Source organism: Pleuronectes platessa, chromosome 21, assembly GCF_947347685.1.
Source record: "Pleuronectes platessa chromosome 21, fPlePla1.1, whole genome shotgun sequence".
NCBI classification, from domain to species: Eukaryota; Metazoa; Chordata; class Actinopteri; order Pleuronectiformes; family Pleuronectidae; genus Pleuronectes; species Pleuronectes platessa.
Window position 1 is genome coordinate 5,617,685 of NC_070646.1, and position 25,955 is coordinate 5,643,639.

The 25,955-nt window shown below is 41.9% G+C and overlaps 1 protein-coding gene across 2 annotated transcripts; it reads left to right on the forward strand.

The window, feature by feature from the left end:
- The first annotated feature begins 48 nt into the window (after positions 1–48).
- On the forward strand, positions 49–18,694 carry LOC128426301 (breast cancer type 1 susceptibility protein homolog). Of its 2 annotated transcripts, none has more exons than XM_053413115.1 (21): positions 49–188; positions 802–891; positions 989–1,042; positions 1,154–1,234; positions 1,346–1,434; positions 1,523–1,559; positions 1,639–1,766; positions 2,229–4,769; positions 4,915–4,985; positions 5,747–5,870; positions 6,389–6,446; positions 8,536–8,639; positions 8,984–9,189; positions 9,332–9,419; positions 10,964–11,041; positions 11,207–11,247; positions 11,708–11,791; positions 13,570–13,627; positions 15,742–15,815; positions 16,367–16,427; positions 18,220–18,694. In XM_053413115.1, the coding sequence occupies exons 2-21, from the start codon at positions 818–820 to the stop codon at positions 18,312–18,314; spliced, it is 4,146 nt and encodes a 1,381-aa protein (XP_053269090.1). In that variant the 5' UTR covers positions 49–188; positions 802–817; the 3' UTR covers positions 18,315–18,694. The 2 variants fall into 2 exon arrangements, with proteins under 2 accessions (XP_053269090.1, XP_053269091.1); XM_053413116.1 differs by having other exon boundaries at positions 8,987–9,189.
- The last annotated feature ends 7,261 nt before the right edge of the window (positions 18,695–25,955 follow it).

Consider the following 25,955-nt stretch of genomic DNA (forward strand, 5'->3'; position numbering starts at 1 on the left):
TATATTGAATTGTAATCAAAACATGAGAAAAAGACGAGTGAGGTGAAGTCATTGTAGATCCGAACCAGTAGGTGTCGCTGCAGCATCAGCCGCAGGGCGAAGTCAATCCCCCGCAGAAGAAGATGAGCTAGTTGCGGGAAAAGTGAAGCGGATGTTTCGTTTGTTTGTAACGTTGGACTCAAAACGAGGTAAATATCTGTAAATATTTACTTCATATGATCAATTAGTTGAATTTGAATAACGACAGACTTCTCCTCCTGGTCACTCGTGGGTCCGTGGGTGTGTTTCCCTCGACTGTCTCGGTCTTTAGAGGAAAAGCAGAGGGAAACGCCAACTAACCCGTTATGTAACCAAAACAACAAATCACAGCAACTTAACAGCCTATTGTTGAACTTTAACTAACCCTAATACAAGCAGGAGGGTTGTGTTTGACCCGTGGACTGTACATGACGTACTGTTGTGTGACCCACTGCTGCTCAAACACCATCTATTGTGCTAGAAATCCTCATTGAAACTTGGTTTAAGTGTGTTTTATATTGTAAAATACAGCTATAGGCAAATGAGATGCTGTTGAGTGTACTGTAGTAAATCTAAGTACTGCAGCCGCCCTGATAACTTCCTGGTTAGATAACACAACAAAGCTGGCTACATGTGTATTTATGCCACCTATCTGTACAGAAAATGTGACATAACCAAAGTACACACACAGTCATACAAGTGACAGTTTTTATCTGAGCTAGTTGATTTTGTCTCATTGTGTAGTTTTGTCCGATAACTTGTGTTGTGTGTTTGCTGATTTAGCTTTTAAAACATCACTATGGAAATGCCAAAGGCCTCAGATGTGAAGAAGGGGATCTCAGTCCTCTGGGAGACTCTGCAGTGTCCGATATGGTGAGGGCCCCCAACAACACTTCTGTGATCTGTATTATTTTTGAAATGTTACCATGAGATGGACTGTAACTCACGTCACACTGTCTTTCACATGTAGCTTGGATTTATTGACGGTACCGGTATCTACCAAGTGTGACCACCAGTTTTGCAAGTAAAGAACATCTTATTTATACTCTTTACTTCAATGATTGATAACTAGACAATTTTTTTCCACATGCACTCATGAAAAATACATTTGCTGTTTTTTTTTTTATTCTGATAGATTTTGCATCATGAAACTTGTGGATACCTCCAAACAAAACCGGGCCAACTGTCCAGTTTGCAAAACCAAGATAACCAAAAGGTTTGAAAAAATCAATAAGAAGACGCTCAATTCCTGTCATTGAAAGGTCATTGTTACTATTATGTGCATCATAATATATAATATATATGTGTGTGTGTTTGACTTGTGCAGGAGTTTGCAGGTGAGCCCTGGGTTTCAGAAACTTGTTGCAGGACTGCAGGACATCATACAAGCATATGAACATGACACTGGCACAAACTGTAAGATCCCATTGCAGACTTCTTCAAATGTCCCCATGTAATTAACTCGCATTACATCACCGACTAAAAATCGATATAACATTTTCAGATTTCACTGGAATGTCCCTGCAAGAAAAACAGTTGGGGTAAGAAATTAGAACCATTGAAATTAAACTTAGTTATTTAATGCAACATCAATCTGATCTTGTATTTTCTTCTTCTCAGTGTCACAGATGCCCCATCCACCAAACCTCCTCATGTCCTATCTGGAGAAACTGCCAACACTGACCTGGACTATGTGGAAAACGAAGACCAAGATGATCTTCCAAGGTCCCACTCTTCAACTATAGAAGGTAAATATAATTTGTAACTGTTGGTCTTATTAGATCAAATACTTTTCAACATAAGCTTTAGTTATTTTTTATAATATATCTTAAAATAAATAGTCCCATTTGGGGAACTTGAGTGTAGAAAAAACTCAACCCTCAATTTGAAGCAGATATGACCTAATAAATCAGAATTGATTTTGAAGTTTTCCTATTTTAGGACATATAATATTTATAAAAGTGGTGATTTGTCATTTTTGTTATTGTGTGCTGTTTAAGATTCCTATTCAAAGACAATAAAACATTCCTCTTTACTTTAAGCAACCAAGGCTTGCATGTTGCATATATATACATGTATGCATATTATAGCCAGTTTTATTTCTAGTTATTCCGTAGATCAAACAGGAAACTGCAGACTCATTATTCATCCTCATTGAAGTTTTCTTCCAAATACCTAATTATTCATCATTTTTTTATCCAATGTTTTAGCCCAGAATGGATTTGCAAGACTCATGGAACTTGAAGACTCGACTCCTTTGACGACAGAGCACGAAGGCCTGGACAGCGGCCTTGGGGATGCTTTGCCGACGTCTGACAAGAAACTGCAAAGCTCTGCAGATAATTTGGAACCAGTAGAAACAGAAATGTCAGAGGCTGTGGAAAAGGCATCAACTCATAAAACTAGAGGCAAAATTAGATCTGGTAAATTGGAGAGTGCCTCCCTTCTTCCGGTAGCAATTCCTGACGAGACAAAATGTCAGCCTTTAAGAAAGTCTTCGCGGAAGAAACAGAAAACAGATCTGGAGTCTGAGAAGATTCTTCAGCGGAAACGTAAGAAAAGTCTTGAAAAGGTTGCTGAGTGGCTTATGAAAGTTCCACCTGAGGGAAGTCTCGAATTAGAAAAACCAGACAAAGACCCAGATGACTCTGATGGCGGTTCTTCCACCTCAACAATAGATGTAAAGCAACACCTGAGCGATATCAATTCTAAGAGAGAGGATCGTGCCAAAGCCCTCGAAGACCATGTGTTCGGAGCCGTCTACAAACGAGACAGACGAGGGAAGAGGAATAGCTCTCGATCACTTTTTGTTGAGCCAACAATCACAAAACACACAACAGACTCTGAGGATGAAAACCAAAGTGACTCAGAGGAAGAACAACTGCTAACAGAAGACGTAAATGATAGCAGTGACATTTTTAAAAAAGCCGAACAGATGGAAGATTTGGAGGAAAATGATGTTGTTGACAAAGATGTGATTGCTGAGTCGGCGTCTGAACCACAGCAACCACAAAGAAAGTCAAAGAAAAGAATGCAAAACCCTCTGCAGCAGGTTGACAGTGATTTGAAGGAGCAAGCTGAGGCGAAGTCCGAAAAAACTGAGCCAAAGAAGCCTGACAGGAGGAAAGGTAAAAACACCATGTCAGAAAAAGGCAAACCTACAAGAGTGTCGAAGCCCCTTGTTCTCGTTGGAGTTAAAAATGGAGAAACCAATCCAAAGACTAGAGTGAAGTCAGGAGAGGTTCAGGTACAAATTGAGAACTATCCCAGCAGCGAGGACCCACAAACCCCCATCATGAGGAGCAACAGGAGAAGCAGAAGGCTTCAGCTCTTTGCCGAGGAAGTCCAGGACGGTCACAAGAAAGCAAACTCGAAAGCTAATGTAATTGAAAAAGATGTCACTGTCGCACAGCAGCAGGAGGAAGTTGAAGGTGAAACACTGGATAAAGCAGAATCACCTAAGGGTGAAAAGTTGGCCAAAAGAAATGGATGTGTTTATGATGAAGATTTAGGAGGAATTGAAAACGTGGAGTCTGGTAAGAGAACTCGACGAGAACAAGAGTCCATTGCTGAAGTGCAGAATTTGCCGAATTCTGAAACTCTCTCTGAAGCTACTGTTGCTTGTTCTGTCCCAGTGGTCCCAAGTTCTCCATGTCCAACGGAAGCAACTGTGTTTGGTCCAACACTTGAAAATAACAATCTGACTGAGCAATCCTCAAAAAATATTGAGTTGAAAACATCAGCTTGCGTGATAACGGAGAAAGAGGAGGAAAAGAACGACAGCGAGCTGGACACAGAACAACTGCTCCAGAGCTTCAAAGCCACGAAGAGGAAATCTTTCCGTCTCGGTGGTCCGAAAGGGAAAAGGAGCCGTAGCTCAGTCCGAGGAAACACACAAGGTGCTGAAGGAGAGGGAAATTACTTTGTTTGTTCTAGTGTTGAATCTGCAAAAAAACAGACGCACAAGAAAACATCTGTAATCATCGACCAGGAGGCACTGACAGATGATGAAAACTCATTGTGTAGTGACTTGATTTCTCCTTCGATCTCCCCAAAACTGACACGAAAATCAGTTGAGAAACCAGATCAAGTGGTGGATGAAGCCTTGAACCCTGTCACCACTGGTAACTGTCTTTCCAGGAACAGTCAGAGCAGCGCCCTCACTCCTAATCAAGTCTCAAAACGTGAAATTGAAAGTCCTCAGTTCGTAGAGTCCGGGCTCCGCTTCACAGGTGTTGAGCACGAGGAGGTAAACGAAGCCTCGAAGAGCTCTCAGATCCCAAACGGTCAGCTTGATTGTTCAGTGAAGGATGCTGGGAAATGGAAGGAGATGAGAGACAGCATTTCTCCTGGAAAAGGAGAACGTATCTTAGTCGCTGAGTCTTCTTTAACTCCTGACGGCCTGGTGACACCGCTTGTCCCGACGGCCCATGGAAGCAGCGAGCTCAGCACACACTCTCCCATCAAGAGCAACTTGAGGAAGAGGAGAAGGACTCAGAGGCTGGAGTCTTCATCCGATTCAGATGAATCCAGAGAGGAATTACCTACGTTGACTCAAATCTTTGGGACGTCGGCTCTTCCGGCTGCTGTGACCCGGGTTCGGGGAGACTCCAGGGAAGCCACTCGATGTGAGGCTGCTTGTGTTCCAGCTGATGCAGCAGAGCGGTTGAGCCGTCCGCCTGCATGCCCCAGCCCCGACTGTGTTCCCTCCAGCCAAGGGTCTGTGGACCTGTTCGGATCGCCAGATGAATGTAAGCAGATTCTCAGTTACAGATAATACATGCTTTCTTTTTAGGAAGCAGCCTATAATACAATAAATCTGCAAATTGTGTTTGCTCTGTTGTTTCCCTCTCTAAGAGTCTACATCTCAAAGCAATTTGATTATCTTTTCTGCAGGTGATGCTCCAGTAAATGAAAACATTGACATTGAGTCATCACAATTTTCAAGCGAGGTCCTTGTCACACAGGTAAATATAGTTATGTTCTCATGTACTTTCAAAAACACCAAATCCAAGATTTACAGAATTGCTGATCCTCTTCAAAGTGAGAGTTTCCATGAATGAGAACACAATCTGCCCGTCTGTTAGTTTAGCTTTATGCATTTTCACTGTGCTCCCGGTGATGCACTTTCACGTCATGCCCCTTAGAGGGCAGCAACCACATCTTTCTAAACCTGAAACCTGTCAGATCCTGGATGACAGACTACCCCGCTCAGTATAATATGTCCCCCTCAGCAGCTTCCCAAATTGCATTTCATTTGCGTTAGAGGAAATGCCGCCTCGGAGATGATTCTTGTTTTCTACCTCATCCATCTTCCATGCTCCCCCTTTTATCCGTTGACTGTATTTGACTGGGAGTTAAAGTTTCACGCTCCGGGGTTTAGAGAGGGCCCAGGATTACAGACATCTGAGAATACAGAGTGAGGGTGTCTGTATACATAATCAATGCACTCTGTCCTTCCAAAGCAGCCCCAGCTGAGAATACGCCATTGTCCCTTCTCTCTGTTGCATTTGAACTCCCTCTAATCTCTCAAATATTATGTCATTAGCTCTCTGTCTTTTTTTTTCTACCGTTCTCCTCACTGTTTGCTGTATGGATAAGTAAGCACCCATTCTCTTCCAGTAAAGACAGTACATTTTGTATTGCAGGTTCCTCCCTGTTTCTTTTATTTAAACCTCATTTGGAATAATAAACTGATTTACTTTGCCCTTTTTTCTCCCTCTCTAAGCAAAAGATACAGATGCAGAAGGAGCTGGTGAGGCTGGAGAAGCTGATGGCTCTGGTGTCAGAGGTGCTTCATGAGAAAGAGCAAAGTCCAGCAAAAGAGACGAATCACAGCTGCAAAACCACCGGTAAGCAGATAATAATGTAGACGTTGACAAACTGAAGATTACTAGATTCGATTTTTCAAAGCAAAATGCCACGAATTCACTGGAGTGTGGATACCTGACCCAAGCTGTGTTCCAACAAATTATTCGAACTGATATTCTGGTTTGGGTCGAGTTTGGTCACATTGGATCCGTTAGCTACTTCATCTTTTTTCTCCACCGTACGTGCTTGTAATTGAGAAAAATATTGAGATCCTGTCGGTTCGGACACAAGAAACAGAACCCTGTGAGGGTCGGTTAGCTTTCCTCTCAGGCTCGATGGTGATTAGACAGAATATTGCGGCTGCAGTTCCAGCCTCTGAAATGCAACAAATCTCTTGCATCATCAGTTCCTTAATATCAAAGTTAACATATTTTGGCTTTGAGCCATCGGTTGGAAAGAAATAAACAATTTTACACTATTTATTCTGATGGTAGCTGAAGTTGTTGATGATCAAATATTCAAAGCTGACCTAGACATGATGGTTGTTGTGTGTCTCCAGGCCCAGACACTCAGGAACCCCTCCCATGTAACCAGGACGCACGGCAAGACTCAGACCAGTAAGTTACATGTTGTTAAACTGTCTCACTGAAAATAAAAGGCATGATGTTCAACACAAATAAATGCTGCTCTGACTCACAGCTAACATGGAAAGTCTGTCTCTAAAGTATTTGTTTGTGTTAAGCAGCTAAATGATTCTCAGGAATTGGACAGTTAGAAACAGGTTCTGCCTGATAACAGTTTCCATTGAGGACATTCTCGAGGTCGGCTGTTCTCTACAGTCGTCTGCGAGATGATATCATAATTGAAAATGAGAGGGAGATTTGTCAACGTTAAATTTTTTTGATCTGTCTGGTGCTATCGGGGGCATTCATTTTGTATTGGCAGATGTTTTAACTTTCTATAAAATTCTTGTACCTTCAACATTTTGTGTAAAAACTGTCTGTCTGGAAATGAGCAGCGTGACTCTGAGCAGCTGTCGGGCGACGAGCGGTAACTTTAGGAGGATTCTGCTCCCGGGGAAGATATAAAAGTACATAATTAAAAGTCCTGATAGCTGCACTTTGTTACAGGTGCTTAGAGCCAAGCTAGGAGTTTCCCTCTGTTTCCAGTGTTTGTGCTAAGCTAACTGGCTGCTGACTATAGCTTCATACTTACTGGGCAGATATTAAAGTGGTATTTAACCTCTCATTCAACTTCCTGCCATAAAGTGAAAAATCATTAAAGTGACTAACAAGCTGAGGCAGGTTTTTATCTAAATAAAAAAACTGACGACTGGACCAATGATTAAACACAGACTTTTCAATCTAGTAGACAAGCACCTGTTGTTGTCAGTAGGCTGGTTCCCTAATCAGCTGGCCTGATGTTAGCCTCAAGCCATGTGACTCAAACAGAGCCTCAATAAGACATCCGATGACATAATATCTGCCCAAGTGTGTTGCATTTCTCTGCTCTTGGAGACTTGTATACAGTGTTAATACATTTTAAATGGAGCCATATTTCAATTCAGCCATATTCAGGAGAATAATATGAGAAGCAAGTGGCATGTAATTGGTCTCTTTCAGTGTGTGTGTGTTGTTAGTCTTGTTTTCAGAGGGTGATGCATCTCGAGAGGACAGGCGCATAATCTCACTAATGAACCCCGGAATCTGTTTATGCTGCGGAGAATAAAAAAAGTCATTACTGACTTCATCTTATGTGTCATTTAGAGCACTTAGAGGGAAACTTGTTTTTCTACAGTAATTCATCTCTCCTGCTTGACTACCCCCCCTCCCCCCCTACCTCTTGCCTCGCAGGGTTCTAAGTGCTGTTCTACGGGCGAGAGAGACAGAGAGAGCTAGAAAGAGACTGAGAGCAGAAGTTTCTAAATTCAAAAGCACATATTCCAAGAGCCCAGTGGTGTGATCGGAAAGTAAAATATCACTTATCACTTTGGTCCACGTCATTTAAATGGAGTCACACAGTCAGTGTCATTTGTCTTTGAGTGAAGAAATTAATCAAAAAGACTTACAATATGTTATTCCATCAGTTATGACAAAGGTTTTAATCTTCTTATGACAAAGGACACAAGCAACTGGATTCACAATTTGTATTAACATTGCAGTCAGAAAATATTTGGACAATAATTAATTTTTCTTGTTTTCATCAAATTAGATGAGAAGCTAAACAATGACTATGAATTTAAATTGCGGTTATTCAGATGTAAGGGGCCAGCATCTCCTCATGTTACAATAATGACCATAAGCTTATAGACAAGACCAACCTAGATGTTTTCTTTTTGTTAATGGAGAAACAATTAAATCTTCGAGTCTAGACCCTGAATGTGGAAAACTCCTGAAACAAGCAACAAGTCAAAACATAGACAGGTTACACTTTTTGAAATTGTCCTCCATGTTAGTGGGAGGGACATGGGCCAAATCCAATGCAGTTCTGAGACGAATTAAAGAGCACCGGTCTTCCTCAAAATACCAATACACAAATAATCTTGATTTCAACAACCAACGTGAGTCAATATAGTCGGTCTATTGATCTTCACGTCAGCGCTGCAGATCCCTGCAGTCGTTTCGGTTTCTGAATCTACAGTCAGCCGCGTGCAGGTTCTTTTACGTCATTGCTTAATAAAGGTTAACATAAATGTCACTTTTACAGGAAAGGCGTTCCAGAGGCAGAGCGAGAGCCCTGCACAAGAGCATCTGATGGCAGAGAGGTCACTGAGTCCAGCGTGTCGAAGCCTGTCAGCGGTGCACAGACGTGTAAGGCTCCCGGGGTGATGTTGTAACGTGTAGATGTGTCAGATGAGTCTTTCTGTCCTTAACATGATGATTCCACACGTTTGTATTATGTTTCTCCAAATGTGCAAAGGGACATGTGTGTGGACAAAATTCCTCTTGGGGACCACTAGATTGTTATTGCTGCACAAAATGTTCAAAAGATTTAAGTGTTTCATCTGGTGTATGGTCTTCTTCCAGTTTGGTTTTTGTGTTTTTCAAAGAGAGCTCGTTCTGATTATTAATGTTTTATTCTTGTGTATGTGTGAATAAAACAAATTTGTATTTTATATATACACATTATATCTGTACTTTTTCTGTCTTCTCAGCAGTGCAGTGCTCTACACACACAGCGCTGAGTGTCAAGGGCACTGACGCCTCCAAGACGCCTGTTTTAAGCTCAGCAGCCAAAACACTGAAGAGCTGTAATTCACCATCGGATGGACAAGAAGACAAAGAAAACACCACTCCTCCAAAAGACAGGACTAAAGCCAAGCTGGTGCTTGTGTCGTCTGGATTAGGGCCCAATGAGCAGGTATCAGATCAATCAATGAATAACCTCTGCCGATGAGTTTGTTTTCATGGACGTGTGTTTGTTTGCCTGATAGTTGGCATACCAGTCTATTACGTATCTCCATTTTAGGACACACTAACTCATCAGATGTCGTTTTTGACAGATAATTGTGAAAAAGTTTGCCAAGCGAGTCGGGGCTCGTGTGATTTCCCAGGTGACGGAGGAGGTCACACACATCGTCATGCGCACAGGTGAGTGTGCTCACATGCAGGCAGTCAGAGTGTGTAACATTTCACTTTAACACTGCCGCTGTTTAAAGTGTCCCTAATAGCTGAATTTATTCACAAGAGCCTAATTGATGATTCAAAATTGACTTCACACGCAGTAAAGCAATTAGACCTGCTCTTAAACCCTTTAACTGTTTTGAAACATTTCCTCCAGCAATAACATTTTCCTTTCCACAAGTACATTTTCTTTTCAGCGCATCGTTACAGCTTGTTTTGTGCGTCAGTTAAAACCCTCCTTGGAGATAAGCTCTCGGTTTCTCTCTCACCCACACACTCGCCCCTCCATTCATCCACTTGTTGCTAATTACACTCTCTGATAGATTATTTTTAATTTTCAAAGCTCGCTGTCTCCAAAGCAGCGTATTCACTGTCACCGTTGAAGATGTCTTTTTCTGTTCCTTTTTAATGGCAGCTTGTTTCCCAGGCAACCATAATAAAATGGGAACGTGGCAACTCTTGAGCTTTTCTGGTTAAAGGTTGAAAAGGAGCAGGACGTGTCCCATTCTAACCTTTAGCAGAGAGTAATTTGAAATCCTTTAAACTGATTTTATGTGTGAGGTGTCAGTAATTAGCGCTTGACTGGAGTTATAACAATATCTCTTGAAGGAGGAATAACCCTTCATCCTGCTCATCATCCTCGATTTGTGTCCGTGACATTCTACACCGTTCTCATTACAAAACTCTTTAGTGCTGTTTAAAACAACCCATTGTTTATTTTGGCTGTCGAAAATGGTTTTATAAAAGCTATTGAGTAAAAAAACATGTCCCCTTTAAAAAGAAATAATCCCGGCACAGTCGCTTTCTTAACTAATAATGATTGCGATCAATGTCATGGGAGCTCTTTTTAATCACCAGAAAATGGTTTGATTTTCATTTGTTCATTTGAAGGATAAAGTATAACAGAACACCAAAAAAAACACAAAGGCCAAGATCCGCTCTGTGTTCGTCTTTCACTCTAAACTTCACTCAGGGATATTATTTATTTTACCAACATGTTCACTTACAGAAAAACTGTTGCTCCTATAAAAAAGGCTGATTAGTTTTTCTGTCTAATCATGTTTTATAAATAATATATATAATGTAAACTTTCTTCAGTAACATCATACATTTTATCCATGGTTTTGAATTTAGGGTTTATCATGTCACTCTTTCATGTGAAACAAAATTAGCGTTAACAATTATTCACTATACACTAAGAAGGTAGAAAAACTCAAAAATAATTTTTAAAATCAGTCTATTTGAAAGATTAATGTCATTAGAATGTAGCAGAGGCTTTAACGACCACATTTTATCGCCAGTGTGAGACAAAGCCCCCAGACCCGCCAAGCTGCTTCCTTTTCCACACATCCTTGTGAAATGTTTCTTTGGAAATGATCTCAGTTTGTGTTGACACATCTGTGTTACAAACTCAGGGTGTGTGCATGTGAGAGTGTGAGAGAGAAAGAGATATTGTACACATACTCTCGCACACCTTGTCACACATCTCTTCTTGATCTCCTGTCTCTCAGATGAACAGCTGGTATGCGAGCGCACGCTGAAGTACTTCCTTGGCATCGCGGGCAGGAAGTGGGTCGTGAGTTTCCAATGTGAGTCCTGCTTCACTTCACTGTCACAGCTCTGTCGCTGATGAGTTTAGAGCAATTAGCCTAAATGCAAAACACCACGATGATGGAGGGATCGGCTGGAATAAATGGAGTGGTACATAATACAGTGTAAGCTCACAAAATTTGGTTCCTTCTTTCTCTCCGCAGGGATTGCAGAGTGCTTCAAACAAAAGAAAGTCCTAGATGAGGTATGCTCCTTTAATTTGCACACCGGTGACTTCCTGTTACATCTCCTTATGTCTTGATGTTCAATTAATTAATGCTTCATGATGAGTCTCTCTACGAGGTTAGCTGTGATACTAAATCAATTATTTGTCACCCATTAGCTTTAGCAAACCTTGCATGTGATTCTTTGCAATGATGAAAGCATAATCCTGCAGCAAGCTGTAGTTTAGTTTTGCCATTAATTTGGCAAATATTTCCCAGAACTTCAAAGAGTTTCCATGCAGTTTTAAGAGGAACTCTGTCAAACTTATGTGTTCGTGTTGTTTTGCTCTTAACATAAATTCAGTGAATATTAATATTGATTCCATTTGTCGGATGAGATTGAATCTTTTCTGCACTTATTTAGAAAGGTGATAGAAAGAGAAAAGCTCTCATTCCTGTTCTTTATACAAACTGAAGCCAGTTTCCTTTGTTGTCCGACAGAGTCTCTTCGAAGTGAAAGGCGACGTAGTGAACGGACCGAACCACCAGGGCCCCTCAAGAGCTCGAACCACTGCAGACAGTAATGTGAGTCGTTGGCACATTGAACAGGACGGTCGATTATACAGCCTCTGTTTGATCTAATGACCTCTAATGGTAAAAGGTAAAGTCCGGGATCACCCAGAGGAACGACAAATACGTCTCTGGTCTTCCACCTGCAGCTGTTGAATCATGTTTTATATCTTGAAGATCAAAACAAATTGTGTTTCAAGTTCAGCCTCATGATTAAAACCTGACCCACCAATTTTAAACTAGTGATAAAAGTGTGGAAAATAACACTAATACAGAAGTCTGCTTTTTTTTTTATTATAAAAGTGGCTGAAATGTTGCATTTATGTTAGAACCCATCAAAAACTGAATAAAGTCAGAAAATATCAACGCGATCAGACAAAAGTAAAAAATTCCCAAATGTCTTAATAGTTTAAAAAAATCTGTGCATTAATTTAATTTAATAATTTATTTGGTTTGTCAGAGACCTCGGAACAAACTTATTGACCTCAAGGCTTGGACTCAGCACTGGAACAGATTTAACCTCCCACCTCCGTACAGTCTACAGTCAAACTCTGAGTTTCCATATCCAACATGCAACAGTCCAAATGCTACTGTATAAGTAAGACGGGACATAAATATGAAAGTCATCATTCAAGTAAGGTCTTGAACCTCGTTTCCTCCGCTTGCAACAGCCTCTTAGCACAGCCCTCGTTGTTGAGAGCGAATGGTAATTTTCCTCCTGGTGCGCGGCCAGCAGGACCGGTTCTGTTGCCACTGAAGGGGAAAATTAGAAATGGCTAGGTGTCATGTTGGCCATATCGCTGCCTGTGAAGAACCTCTGCTAATTGAATTAGCTGGTAATTTCAGGCTTATTTAAGTGGCTTCAGCACCGCGCCGGCACTTTGATGGAGCCGGACAGATTGCCCCCCCCCCCGTTCATATTCGCCTCCTGTCACCTACACCGTTGGCAAACAGACTAACTGATGAAATGGACTGGGAGGGAGTGTGTCAGCGGAATGTTGATGTTTAGGAAATCAAAGAAACTGTGTGTGTGTTTTTGTGTGTGTGTGTGTTTGGATGATATCACAGCCCGCACTCTAATACCTCCTGAAGGACATTAGCTGTTGTCTAAATTAAAAATCTGTAAGAGAAACACTTTTTCATCTCGCCGAGCACCTCTGGCTAATGATCACTCTGGACGGACGGCGAGGTGTGAGAAATTAGTATTTCTTTCTCCGGCAGCTCAGACATTTTTCTTCCAAACACCAACCATCTGCCCAGACACTGTATATATGAGGCTGCGGATCTAAGTTGCACCATTTCCTTTTTGGCAGTCACCATGACTCAGGAAAAACGGATTTACTTTCCTTTCTCGGGCTTTTTGACCTTGAGTGCAATAAAAGTGTCCCTTGGGTTGGACAGGTCTTTTTTTTTAATGTTTTCTATGGTGTGAAAGTGCCTCTGTTTACTCTGTGCTGTTCGACTCATCCTTGAATTTACAGCGAGAGCAACAAATTAACAAGGTCCTGAGGTTTTATTTTACACAGTAAGTGAGGTGGACTTGTTATATATTACTTGGGATATGCTGGGTGAAGTGTTTCAGCCCCACCAGTGAAACACTTCAGACAGGTGCAAAGATCAGAGACACACTCAGCACTAATGGAGACGGCTGCAGTGGCCGCACTCATTCAGTTTCATTGAGCGTTATCTGAAGGTTAAATTCAATGATTCAATGTTCTCTTTTGTAGATTTGTTTTTTTTTGCAGAAATCTCACAACAGCGTTTTTCATTCTTTCTTTTCTTTTTGTGTTTAGCTGCTCATGAGCGGCTACAGCATCTGCTTCCAGGGTCCATTCACAGACATGACTACAGGTAAACTACATCAACATCCTGACATTTCCAACTTTAAAACCTGACATTTTCTGACATTTTCCATGGAGAAAAAAATATATTATATTTGACTTACTCACCAAAGGCTGGTATTCAACAGGCAAAGTGTTCCAGGCGTGAAACCAGTGTATTTTGGATTTTTCTCATGACGATGTCAGATCAATTTGAAAGAGTGAAACAGTTACAGGATCTGTAGCTTTTTCAACATCTAATGATTTGTCTTGAACTATAACTTGTAGAGCTCCACCAACACTGGAGGTTTGAGGGTCACATTATTGACATTTCAGTGTTTAATCAAGGAACTGTTTTCCTCAAAAAACACTTTGACATTTGTATAAATGTGCTAATTTGCTTTCATGCCAAAAATGACACTGGTGCAGAGTGGAGCCTCGTCTCCAGAACTTGTTTAATTTACAGGAAGTCACTTAGAAATAGTTCCAACATGAAACTCGTCATAAACTTACAACTTGTTAAATTCTCGTTATAGCTCATAAAAAATGAGGAAGTGATAGTGTAGCTACGGTGTCTGCTACATGAACCGTGTTCGTCTTTACCTGCTTAGCATAAAGGTTGAGTATGTGAAGTATGTGTTTTTCTCTGTCACAATTACCTGCCAGCGCACGTCACACACTATTTGTGGAGCTCTGTAAGTGATGCCGTTCTGTGGAGGAGTATGAAATGTTGTCTTTCGATGAGGTGATGAGCAACTTGAAAAAATCCATCAGGGTTCTATCTGCAATTTCTGCAGCTTAGACTCAGAAATCATCAACTGTATCTCAAATCCAACTCTGATTACTTTAATTTCCCCTCCACCGGTAACTCTTTATTGCTGGATGGTTTTTGTTTGTCTGGGAAATGCAGCAACGCCACAGGAATTGTGTTCTTTCAAAGGAAACACTGCAATTTCATGGTATTCTTTCCTTTTTTATTCCAGCTGCCGTCAGGATGTGGGCTCTGTTTTGTTCCCTCATGCATGAATTTCCTCTCTCAGGCACACTTGTGCAGTTTTATTGAGCTCTGCAGGCCCCTGATGGACTCGCGAGACAACATGACAATAAAATGAGGGACAGTTTAAGTAGCTCACACAGGTTTTGACTGACACGCTGCGCAGCTTGGAACCTGTGCTGTTTTTTAAACCTGTGTAATTTCCGCACCTTAGTGAAGTGACAAGTGATCCCAGCGTGTGGGTGGATTGAACATGTTCTGCGGTGCTGTCATACTGCACAGCGGTTTCTATGGTGTCGGTTAGTTGTCCGGAGATTACATCTGACAAGAGACTAGAAATCAGCTTTCAGTCGTGGCCAAACTGCTTCTGCAGTTCTATTAATAATCGTTGTAAATACTCTGTATGTGCATTGGTCAAAAACCGCTAATTACGTCTAAGTTCAAGATGGAAGAGGAGTAAGGTTGCCCTTCATACGAAATACTTTTTGGCTTCATCCTTCCAGCATGAATGAATGGACAGATAGATCATGGGTGAAGGTCTCTGGGGGGTGTGCACGCTGTTTCCTTCTTCCTGTGGCTCTTAAAGTGCTCCTGCAGCATCCTCCCGTCGACTCCCGGATCGATGAAGCTTTGCTAATGGCCCGACATCTGCTCGTTTGCGTGTGGAGCTTAAAGACTTTCTTATACATGGCACAAACACGAGGATGGAGTCTGTTTTTTTTCAGCCGCACAGGATTTCATCCATTATTTAATTGCTGGAGTTTGTCAGACGATGAGATTCTCCAAAGCTCGCGCCATGTGTTGATAAAGTGGTTTCAAGTTGGCCGCTAATAAACAAGGGAAGCTGGTGATTTTCATTGTTGGAGAAAGTGTTCACTGAAAACGAAGACATTTTCCAAAAATGTAATTTAAAGTGCAATGACTGATTAAGTGAGATGTACATATTGATTTGAGTGGAGACTGGAATATTGATCTATTTTCCCTCCCTCTAAGGAAGTCTGAGTTTGAAATGAGTCTGCTCTGTATCCCCTCAAGGGGCGAGAGGAGGGAAAACAAATGTAGGCGTGACTGCTGATACGTTTTTGAAACTCTGTCACCCCCCCTAAAAGAATACATCAACTGTGTGTGTGTGTGTGTGTGTGTGTTTATAGATGAAATGGAGTGGATGGTGGAGCTCTGTGGAGCAGCTGTAGTTACAGATCCACTTCTCCTAGACAGTAAACAGGTAAGAGTGTCAAAACTATCCCATTTTAAAAAGTAGAAACTCATATAGAAGTCAGTCTTACTGTCTAAAATGCAGAGATGAGTATTTTAAAATCCAATCGTTGGCATTTGATTGTTTTCATGTGAGCAGTTTTATTTCCCCCTCACTCCTCTTAATGATGTTTCAGTTTTAATAAAGCCTTATGATTCCTAGGAGATATGTATTATAAACTAAAATGCTAAAATCCTACCTGCAAGGATTTGGCAGCATTCTGTAGTTGTGAATGATATTTTGCCTTGTGTATGATTTTTATTTTGGGAAAAATTTCTCCGTGCTGCAGTTGTCAGTGTGTAAGTGATAACAATTGATTAATGTTGAAAATCCCGAGATCCAAAATCCAACACAGTTTAATCAATAATCCCCGGACAAAAACGTATTGCTAATATAAAATGATAGATATGGGTGAAAATACAATTTCCTTTCAGTCTGATTGACTGTGTGTGAAAATTGTTCTGCGTATCACTAATATAATTTTAAACCGAATCTAATATCTGTTTTCTTCTTTTACACAGAAGTCCCGTCAGCTGGTCATTGTACAGCCTGGACCTGAGTCATCATCGTCCTCCTTCAGCCGTGAGTCTGAAACCTCATTTCACCTGCTACTTTTAATCCAGACCACAGAAATAACACACTGACACATGGGCCTGCATATGGAGTTAATAAGGATCCAGAGGAGACTGGGAGCAGTGGGAGCAGTGGGAGCTAGTTAAATAATTCATACATCGCTTCACCTGGGGGTTTGAGTCTGACACAAGCGTTGACCTATGAAGAGTCAGACATTAATTGTGTATGACAGACAATATACAATATACCAATAGATGTTTTATATATACATATATTAAAAACATGTATGGATATATAAGTAAGATTCTTTTTCTTACATCCCGTCCCTGGGAATTGGTTAAAATATCAGATAAAACAAACACCTTGAATGGAAAAAGATGAATGAATGAATCTACCTTTGTCCGGACGCATGCTAAAATGTAAAATATTCTTTCTTTGCCCCTGTCCCATCCTTTCAAGTTCTGTGAAAATCTATCGTCTCGCTACCATCAGGGTTATCGCTATTTTTATATTTGGGTTGAAGTCAGTTCATTTGTCAATTGATATAAAGTTAATCATACGTCAATTTATAGGCAACCGATTGAAATATTGTTAAATATCAGATTTCTTATCTGAATTTACAGTAGTGAATCGATGTTCCTCACAAAGCTGTGTTCTGTGCACCTGTTGGTCCACTGGTCTCTACGTCTGAATGTGCTTGTGCCTGTGAGGACCAGTAGGGTTGTTACAGACCAGTGACATGGCAGACGCTGCCAGCCAAAATGAGACCGTTTCCCAACGAGGAGCCGAGGGGACTGACTTGCCAGGGAAGCGGGTGTGAAGGAAGTTAGGAATGGCCAAGAGAAAATGTCAGAGTGAGTGGGTGGGTGGGGGGGGGGGATGACACCAGGAGAGAGAGGCTGCCGTGGCACCAGGAGAGCTGACAGTTTGAAACGGAGACGGAGAAAGCGGCTCCAAACTCCCCTGCCTCGCTCCTCCTGGCATCCTAACTTGCGCTGTTGCATATTTAATGCGGCTTTTCCTTTTCCACGTCCTCTGGCGCTCGTAGCCCAGGTAATGGAGCAGCCCCTCCTCCCACACACACACACACACACACACACACACACACACACACACACACACACACACACACACACACACACACACTCCTCTTCCCTGTCCCCATGTATCCTCTTCTTCAGCACCATTGATTGAAATCACAGACATGTCTTGTGCTTTTGCTCAACCGTCCTCTGATGTAATTGAAATGTGTGAGTATCTGTGTTTAAACTGCAGATTGTGTCTAAAAGAAGTTCTGGACTTCTTTAAACGTTCGCTGCTTTTTTGAATTTTGCATAACTTCGGTTGATGTTCAGACTAATCCGTGTAGTCAACATGAAATTAAGTTTTCCCTGTAACCATCATAGTTATTCCACGTATCTTTTTCATGATGGTCTCAGTTATCTTTCATGAGCTATAATGGAAAACATGTGTCTGTCGTTTGAGTAATATTAACCTTAAAGACATGAAATTGAATCAAATCTTTCCTGTGTAAACAATGACCGACCAAGCATTTTCATTTATGCTCTGGAAGTTCACTCATTTAGGGAGGATTTTATGCCTTAATTTGGGAGCAGAATGGGAATATGAGGTCCTCAGTTGGAGATGAACTGGGAATACTGGAACTTGTGGTCGGAATCTTACCCACTAAATTATGGAGGATATCACAAGAATCATGTCCTCATAAATGTTTATTTTGTTCTGCTCATACTTAAGATTCATTCATTTTTAGACGTACCTAATATACACTGTCTCCCCACAGGTCTCCTCAGACAGGCGAGTGTGGTGACACGTGGTTGGCTCTTGGACACAGTGGCAACCTACACCCTCCAAAACTTCAACAACTACTCACTATGACCACGTTCTCCTCTGGTCTGATCTCCACTGTACATATCCTGTGTTTTTATGTCCGATACTATAAATAAACATCTGCTTAGACGGCTCTGCTGGAAGCTCTGTGTATTTCAGCTTTGAATTCAGTTAATTCTTTCTTTCTTTGTTTGAATAGCAAAGTACAAGCATGGTAAAATAGTAGATCTGCAAATGGCAGAAAAAAAGACAGAAAATCAGACTAGAAAACAAAAATGTGCACATTGTAAAAATCTGAATCCACATCATAATAATATCTATGCAAGTTTTTCCGATGATATTTTCCTGGGGTAAGCTTGCATCATCTGGAGCCAAGTGAATGAAAAGCTGCAACTTAAATTCAATAAACCCCTTCATCATCAATATCATCCTTGGGGTTTGCAGAGAGAATCATTTACAGTATCCACTACCTGCTGCCTCCTGTCAGTGGTAATCTAGTATAATAAGCTCTTGTCATCTCCAGTGTTCCCTCTGATGTTCCGCGGTTCTGCCGCTGTTGTTTGCAAATCCCCAGTGTGTAAAGCCAGTGTTCCTGGTCATGGCAGAAAGCCTGTAGCTTCACCGAAACACACAACTGTGCGCTGGAACATGCTTCTTGAATTATTGCACAGCCAGTGTGTGGGAATACAATGAGAGGGAAGAGATTTACAGGAATCAGCCCTCACACTTCAGTGTACAATGGTTGATGTAATCTCAAAAGGATGCATGTCTGTGTCAGATGAGGCTCCATCATCACCGCAGAACATGCGTTTGTGTTCGAGGGTTTCTTGGTAAAACAGGTCAAACAGAAGGAAATCCAAACTAAACTAAAATGCCAAACTATCCATAAATCCAGCTTGAAGAAATTAAAAATAAAATAATCCTTGTGTGTTTCCTCTAAATTGTATGAATTGTTGTTTATGTTTTTACTCTACAATGGTCCTTTTATATTTAAATACTTTATATTTACATCGGGGGAGGGTCCTCTCTATGAAGTCCATTGTGCTTTTTACAATAGCCCAGACTGGACAAACTTAACATCTCCTGAGTTTTTATGACAACTGAAGGCTTCCAGACGGTGAAGTGAGGGGTGTTCAGCTGCAAAATGCTACTTCACCCCTAGATGTCACTAAATCCTACACATTGAACCTTTAACTAACCAGCTGCTGGCCCCAGCTTCATATTAATTGCACAGATATGTGAGGTGCATGGTATCAATCTGCTCGTCTAGCCGATAGCAACAGTTGCTCCTAAAATACTCCTTAGAGTTTTCAATTCTGGGAACGTCTGTGCGCTTCCTTCAGAACCTGAGATCTCATGAAAAATCAGTCCACGTACAACATGTAAACAACGTTTCTCTCCAGAAGAGAAACGCACCAGCTCAATAATGTATGTTTCTACATAAAGCATTACCTCAAAGTCCCTCAGGACGGGTCTGACGACTGCAAGCCATGAATTACCCAGAATGAATGGTGTGGGGGGTCATATCCACAGAAACACCAGCCACTGGAACAATATGGAAACCAGTGAGTTGCCGCGGAGGAACATTCGGCTCCCGCAGCCGTTCTCTACTTTTCTGGCAGAATGAGTTAGAACAAGCCTCCAGGAGTCGACATGAATGGCTGGCTCCTAAATCAACCTTATGTAGATGTCGCCTTCAGGGCCGAAGTGGAGATTATATAACTTACTGGTGTTCTTGGTATAGATTTGAGCTGAATGACGGATGCGTGCACAGAGCTGCCAACGTCTACTTCTCTTCTTTGACTTTACAACTTCCTAATATGAAATCCTACGTTCCAGTGAGAAGAAGCCAATCGGAAAATCGATTAACTCATAATAACTATTTGTGACATTTGGTTGCAGGGGAAGTACAGACGCTGGATTCAGTGTCAGGCATTAACAACAGCTACCAAACAACCAGGTGGCTGAAAGCAGAGAGCGAGCACAACGCGGAACAGTAACGTCAGCGCGTTTACACCGAGGCTTTTAAATGCCAGATGTGCGGCACCAGACGCCCGAGTGCCAGGACGCCGCTTTCCTCCAGTCAGCTGATTCCTGTTTTTTTGCTCTCAGAGCCGGGGCTGCAGCCGAGCATGCATTCATCGCTGTTACTCTTTGTGACCGGGGGGGGGGGGCTCACAATGCTGCACTGTTTGCTTTCTTTTAGTCAGGATGAGGGGAATGAGTCTCTTTGGAAATTCCAGTCCCTTTTTCCTAAGCTGCACATTCTTCAGCTAAGTGTATAATCAATATAAGATATAATATTAAGTGTCAGCACCTATAGTATTTACAGGATTCACCATCTTAGCTTTGCGCGTCAGGACCAGCACAGCTGAGGCTGTAGTTTGTGTTGAGGAAGAGACGAGAACACTTTGTTTTTTCATGTACAGGACAAATTAATATTTTGACCTGATGATGGCACTGCAAATTCAGGGTTATTAAAATTCATTCTGAGGGGGCAAGCACACTTCCAGGCAAATTATGCACTAGTTATTAATATGTGTCCTTTGACCTGCTGTCTGCACAGCATGAAAAATTATTGAGGGTTCATCCTCAGGGCACCGTGAATGTCTAGTCTGAAATTTCATGTCAATCCAGCTTCACATTTCGTCTGATCGACCACTTACAGCAGAGTCGCCCGTTCACGCACACATTCAAACTATGTCTATATACACAGACATTTTTCCCATCACATCATTCATACACTGTCTGCCCCTTGGTTTGGGGTTAAGTATCTTACCCAATGTCATTTAAGAATACAGACTGGAGAAGCCAGGGATCGAACCACCGGCCTTCTGGTTAGTGGACGTCCCTCTCTATCTCCTGAGCCACAGCCCGTCTGGAGAAAAGATCAGAGGGTCATCATCAAAGTCCCTGAGATATTTCAGTGAAGAGACACCGATATCCTCAGAGATATATGCTAATGGGATGACAACAAATATAATCGATGTGTTTTGTGTTATTTTATTTAGATTTTAATATCAGTGCTGGTCAGTCAGTGAAGTTATTTATAGAAAAGGGAAGAACCACTTGAAACGTGATTCACTGACCACAGGCTGTGGTTCCTCTGTGTAAACACAGTTGTGTCTGCTGTGTGAGAAGGTCTCTGTGTAGAAAGCAGTCTGCTGGTTTTGTGTGTGCGGTTGTTAAGTCCTTATGCCTCGGTGCTGGTCGGACCGGGGGTTTTTTGTGGGAGATATTTCTGTTCGTATGCTTCACAGGGGAAATTAGCACAAAACATTCTGCTCGGCCATCTGGAGCGTTTCAGCGCAGTCGCTTGTGAAGCCGCACATCTGTGTGCGTGTGTGCAAACATGTACCAGAAGATTGGCATTTCAAACACCTGAGGGCAGCCATTTACCCTCCAGCTAGATTCGGAATGAGCCGAGTGAGGCTTCCTGTTTTTGTTTTGTTTAGTTTTTTTTACACTCACACCAGAGCACGAGGTTGCTAGGGACCGTTCTGCTGCTCGGGAACAACAGTGTTATGTGAGGCGAAGCTCCGAGAGCAGGGCCCAGATGATGTGTTGTCATTTCAGCAAAAATGTCAACAATTCCCTGCTTCCAGCATCTTTAATGGGAGGACGTGTTTCTGTGTCTTCTCTGATACATTTGGACTTTTTGGAGACTTTTTCAATACACGCAAAGCTGTTTCAGTTAAATTTAGATTAACCGGTGAAGTTTACAGAAGCCTGTAGAAATCATAGTTCGTAGAGACAAAAAATTTAAATAGAAATGACATTAATTTGACATTGAGGTTAATTCTGGAATCAGGGCCTGGTCATAAATAAGCATAACATAAGTTTCTGTTGCGGATCTTTGCCTCCCGTTCACTAATCTATGTGATATTAACTTCGACTTCACTATTACTGTGCCCTTACACATTGAATTACTGTCAATAGAAATATATATTTAATCCAAACTAAAACAATCTGCAGAGACAAAGTCAACAAATGTAATAGAATTAATCAGGGAATTGTTTTAAATGTGGAATTTCTCTGAAACATTCATTGTGAAATTTGAAAGATTTGTTTTGATTTAGATCACTGGTTTTCAGCAATAACTTTAAAAGTTGAATCAATCCATTTATATATTTATCCGTGGAGTTTGATTATTTTATTTTTCATCTTTACTTCTAAAGAAACTGATACTCACACAAGATAAAAGCCATCAAAGAGCAAATCATCAAATGCGTCGGACATAAGTTTGGTCAGAAAACTCCACTGAAGTCGTCACATGAGCCAAAAGCCTCAAATTAGCCACTTGACGGTGAAACAGCTGAACCCGAACACGCTCTCATGCTTCTGTATCGGTTAATGAATATAATTCAGCTGTTTTCACATCATTTAGATCTAGGACGTCCGTGTGCACATCGTATTCAGCCCCTTGTCAGATCTCTGTAGTCAAGCAGTTGTGACTAATGAGTTCACTTGTCCACGATGACCCCGGCTGCTCTCACACGTTGCTGCTGCGATCGTCGTTACTCGCAGCCCCGGAGCCTCCAGGAGTATTTTAACAGTATTTTCGGCCGCACCCTCTGGCAGGGAGACAAACACTGTCTCCAAGTATCTCTTCAACTCTTAAGTCCTTGAAGCCGGGTCATGCAAAGGGAAACTATTCAGAAAACGAACCGGTTTGGTTTCCTTGCACAAACAAGCCACGACTGCCTCCGAAACTTTCACCCCTGTACAACTAAGAAGTTGGAACAAACTTTTTTTTATTTTTAAGCACGTCGAGTCCTCCACTCTGAGCTTTGTTACTCCTGGTTAAATTGGCAGGAGTTCCACTACAGTAAAAATCCAATTTCAGACTCATCGCTTTTTTATTCCCTGTGTGTGTGTGTGTGTTCTCCATATGAACACCTGTATGTGCTGATGCATTTTGTTTGGTGCACGTGCTGGTCCCCGCTCTTGACCCCCACAAATTTGCCGCCATCATTGTTGCGCAGAGAACACGGCAGCAGCAGCAGCAGCAGCAGCAGCAGCAGCTTTACCTCTCATGGACACAGGGCACATATATTTTTAATCTGCTCAATTTTACATACTGTATAAATGGGTGTTGCATTTTTAATGACCCGCTCTCTCTGACACGGCAGCCATTATCCCGGCATCGCTACGGCTCTGCCTGCGCTGGGTGCTTGATGCTCATTGCCGGCCTTATTTCTCTGAATTGCCTTTGCCCGCCGACGCTAAAAGCCGAGATTTGAGCAAAACTGAACTGATAGTGGAGCCGTTTCCCACCCTCAGAGCATTAGGCTGCTGTTTTATGGCTTCTGACACTGTGCAAGCAGGAAGAGCATTAAAGATGCAGAAGGGCTGAGCCTCGGGGGTCACTCATCAGTGCTACTTTATAGTGGAATTAAAATGAGAAGTGGACCCCCTGCAAAGGGTGTTGCATCAAGATAATGCTGCATATGATAATAATGCGGCTGATGCAGAACACGGGAGATAGATTCCTGTCCCGTAAACAAATTTCCCTTCCATTATGAATTTTGCATTTTGTAATTACCATAATTACATGTGAACCTTTCACATGAGCGCCTGTGACTTAGCATTATTTTACAAGTGGCTGCCTCGTCTCGCAAGGACTTTGTGATGCAGGTTGTCGTCTGAAGTCAGAACTTGAAAGTAGTTGTTGCTTCGCCGGTAAAAACATCCACTTCACTTTCCCAGTAGAAGCTGTTAGACTGAAAAAAACGGCACCGCTCTGAATCACAAAGAACAGATGACTGGTCTGCTTGAAGCCGACTGAGCCAAACCTCCAACCACATAGACTGCAAGAATCTGCCCCTGGAGAAATAAGACATCAATCGATTGGGTCATTTCAAGAGACTTTCTTTTTAAAGATGATTCTGCACATTTCATGCATGAGCTCTGACGTTACAAGACATTTGCTCTGTGTGTGCAGACTCTGGTATTGGCCTGGGACACCATTTTTGTTGGGTGTGCTCTTACATCACCTTGAAACACAGGAGCAGAAACACAGTCTTTACTCTCACTCAGCTGCCAGGTTCTAACGTACACTTGTCCGAAATGACTGCATGAATACAGCAGCTCCTGCTAACTCTAACCTTCTCCATCCTTATAAAGTCCAGTCTCTGTTGTTGACGTTGGAGGCTGCAGTTTGTGTTGCTGCTGAATTGTTATGCATTGTAACGGGTTGTGTTTCTTTTCTATCTCATGCCCTCATTGATATAAACAGTGTGGACAAAATAATAAAAATGTCCTTTCAGTTCAACAGCAACACAAACTGCAGCCTCCACAATTAACTCCAGCCACCTCTGATCTTCTCAGTCAAATGTCTTCATCTCACCTGCGGCGCTGAGTATCGAGTAACTCAGTTTTTGAAAAGAACTTTCACTTCTAAAAAGAAAAGCAGTCCCCTCAGGAAGCAGAAGTTGAATTACCGAGATTCCAGATTTGGATTTGGATCTGCATCAAATTTCACACCCTCACACGTATCAGTCCCATCGGCTTCTTGTCTGATGCATGTTTTCTATCTCATCTTTTTTCATTCTTCTTTTTCAAATCAGCTCTGTTACTTTTCTCCATCTTTCTCTCCTCTCTTTCACGGTAACTCTGTTATCACAGGAAGGTTTTCAAGGACTCATCCCTGTTTTGCTTTCATGCACCATCACTACGTCCCACTCGATGTAAGGGCCTCCTGCTGAGTGGGAGCTAAATGTGGACAGCACTATAGTTTGTTCCATCTCATCCCAGCAGACCACTTGGCTGTACTGCATGATACAAACATTACCTGTGCATATGAAGATGGAACCTCAACCCTGAGGCCATCTGGTGTTTGACATAGGAGGAAAAGAAGTAGAAGAAGATTTCAGAACATGTGGGTGTTTAATCGTCTTTCTCTCTTCGATCTTTCCTTATCTCTATCTGATGATAAGTGGAAAACCATTACCAGTATGCAGTACCAGGAAGCTAGATTAGTACGGTGCCGTGCAGGTGGCGACACTGTTATTTGGCTTTTGAGTGGAATATCATATTGAGCGTTGAGATGCTGCAAGGACAGAGCACACACTGTTTGCCAAATGTGTTTCCTCACTTACACCAAAGGCTGGAAGACTAAAAAGTTACACCTTTCACATTCTCTGTAACATCAGTGAATATTTCTTCCACCAGATCAGCTCCACCTTTATGGACTTTACTGATCCTTCAGTGCAGCTGGGATGTAGAATACAAATGCAGAGTATTTGAGTTTCAAGTTGGAAATGTAATTCTAATTTGGTCGTATTATGACAGGACAGCCAGAGGCTCAATCTCTATGATAATAACAGAGAACATGACTTTGTATGTGAATAATAAACTCAAATATTTAAAGCACTGGCACATGCGATTTAAATTACAATGCAGACGTTGTCGTGCACGGTACGAACGCCAGATTGTTGTTGCTCCAATTGTTCGGACGTCCTCTCCCCTCTGACTCGAGGTCTGCCCTGGTTCCGCCCGGGGCGCCTGGTGCGACCTCGCGCTCCCCGCATGGCAACACGGCAGCGATGCTGTGAAATGTCACATTGCCGTTGCTCGCGGAGGCAGTGAGTGGCTGCGGGGGCCTCGTCCATGACGGTGGGAAACAAATGGAACAAGAGTCACAGCTAAAGGTCAAAGCTACGCGGCTCATGAATACAGTTCAGAGCA

What these genes read in the sequence shown, in the direction of transcription:
- LOC128426301 (XM_053413115.1), top strand. Translation starts at nt 818, where the DNA reads ATGGAAATGCCAAAGGCCTCAGATGTGAAGAAGGGGATCTCAGTCCTC. An exon ending in GCGAGGTCCTTGTCACACAG is followed by an intron (nt 4,986 to 5,746) that starts GTAAATATAGTT and finishes TCCCTCTCTAAG; the next exon opens with CAAAAGATACAGATGCAGAA. An exon ending in GCACGGCAAGACTCAGACCA is followed by an intron (nt 6,447 to 8,535) that starts GTAAGTTACATG and finishes TCACTTTTACAG; the next exon opens with GAAAGGCGTTCCAGAGGCAG.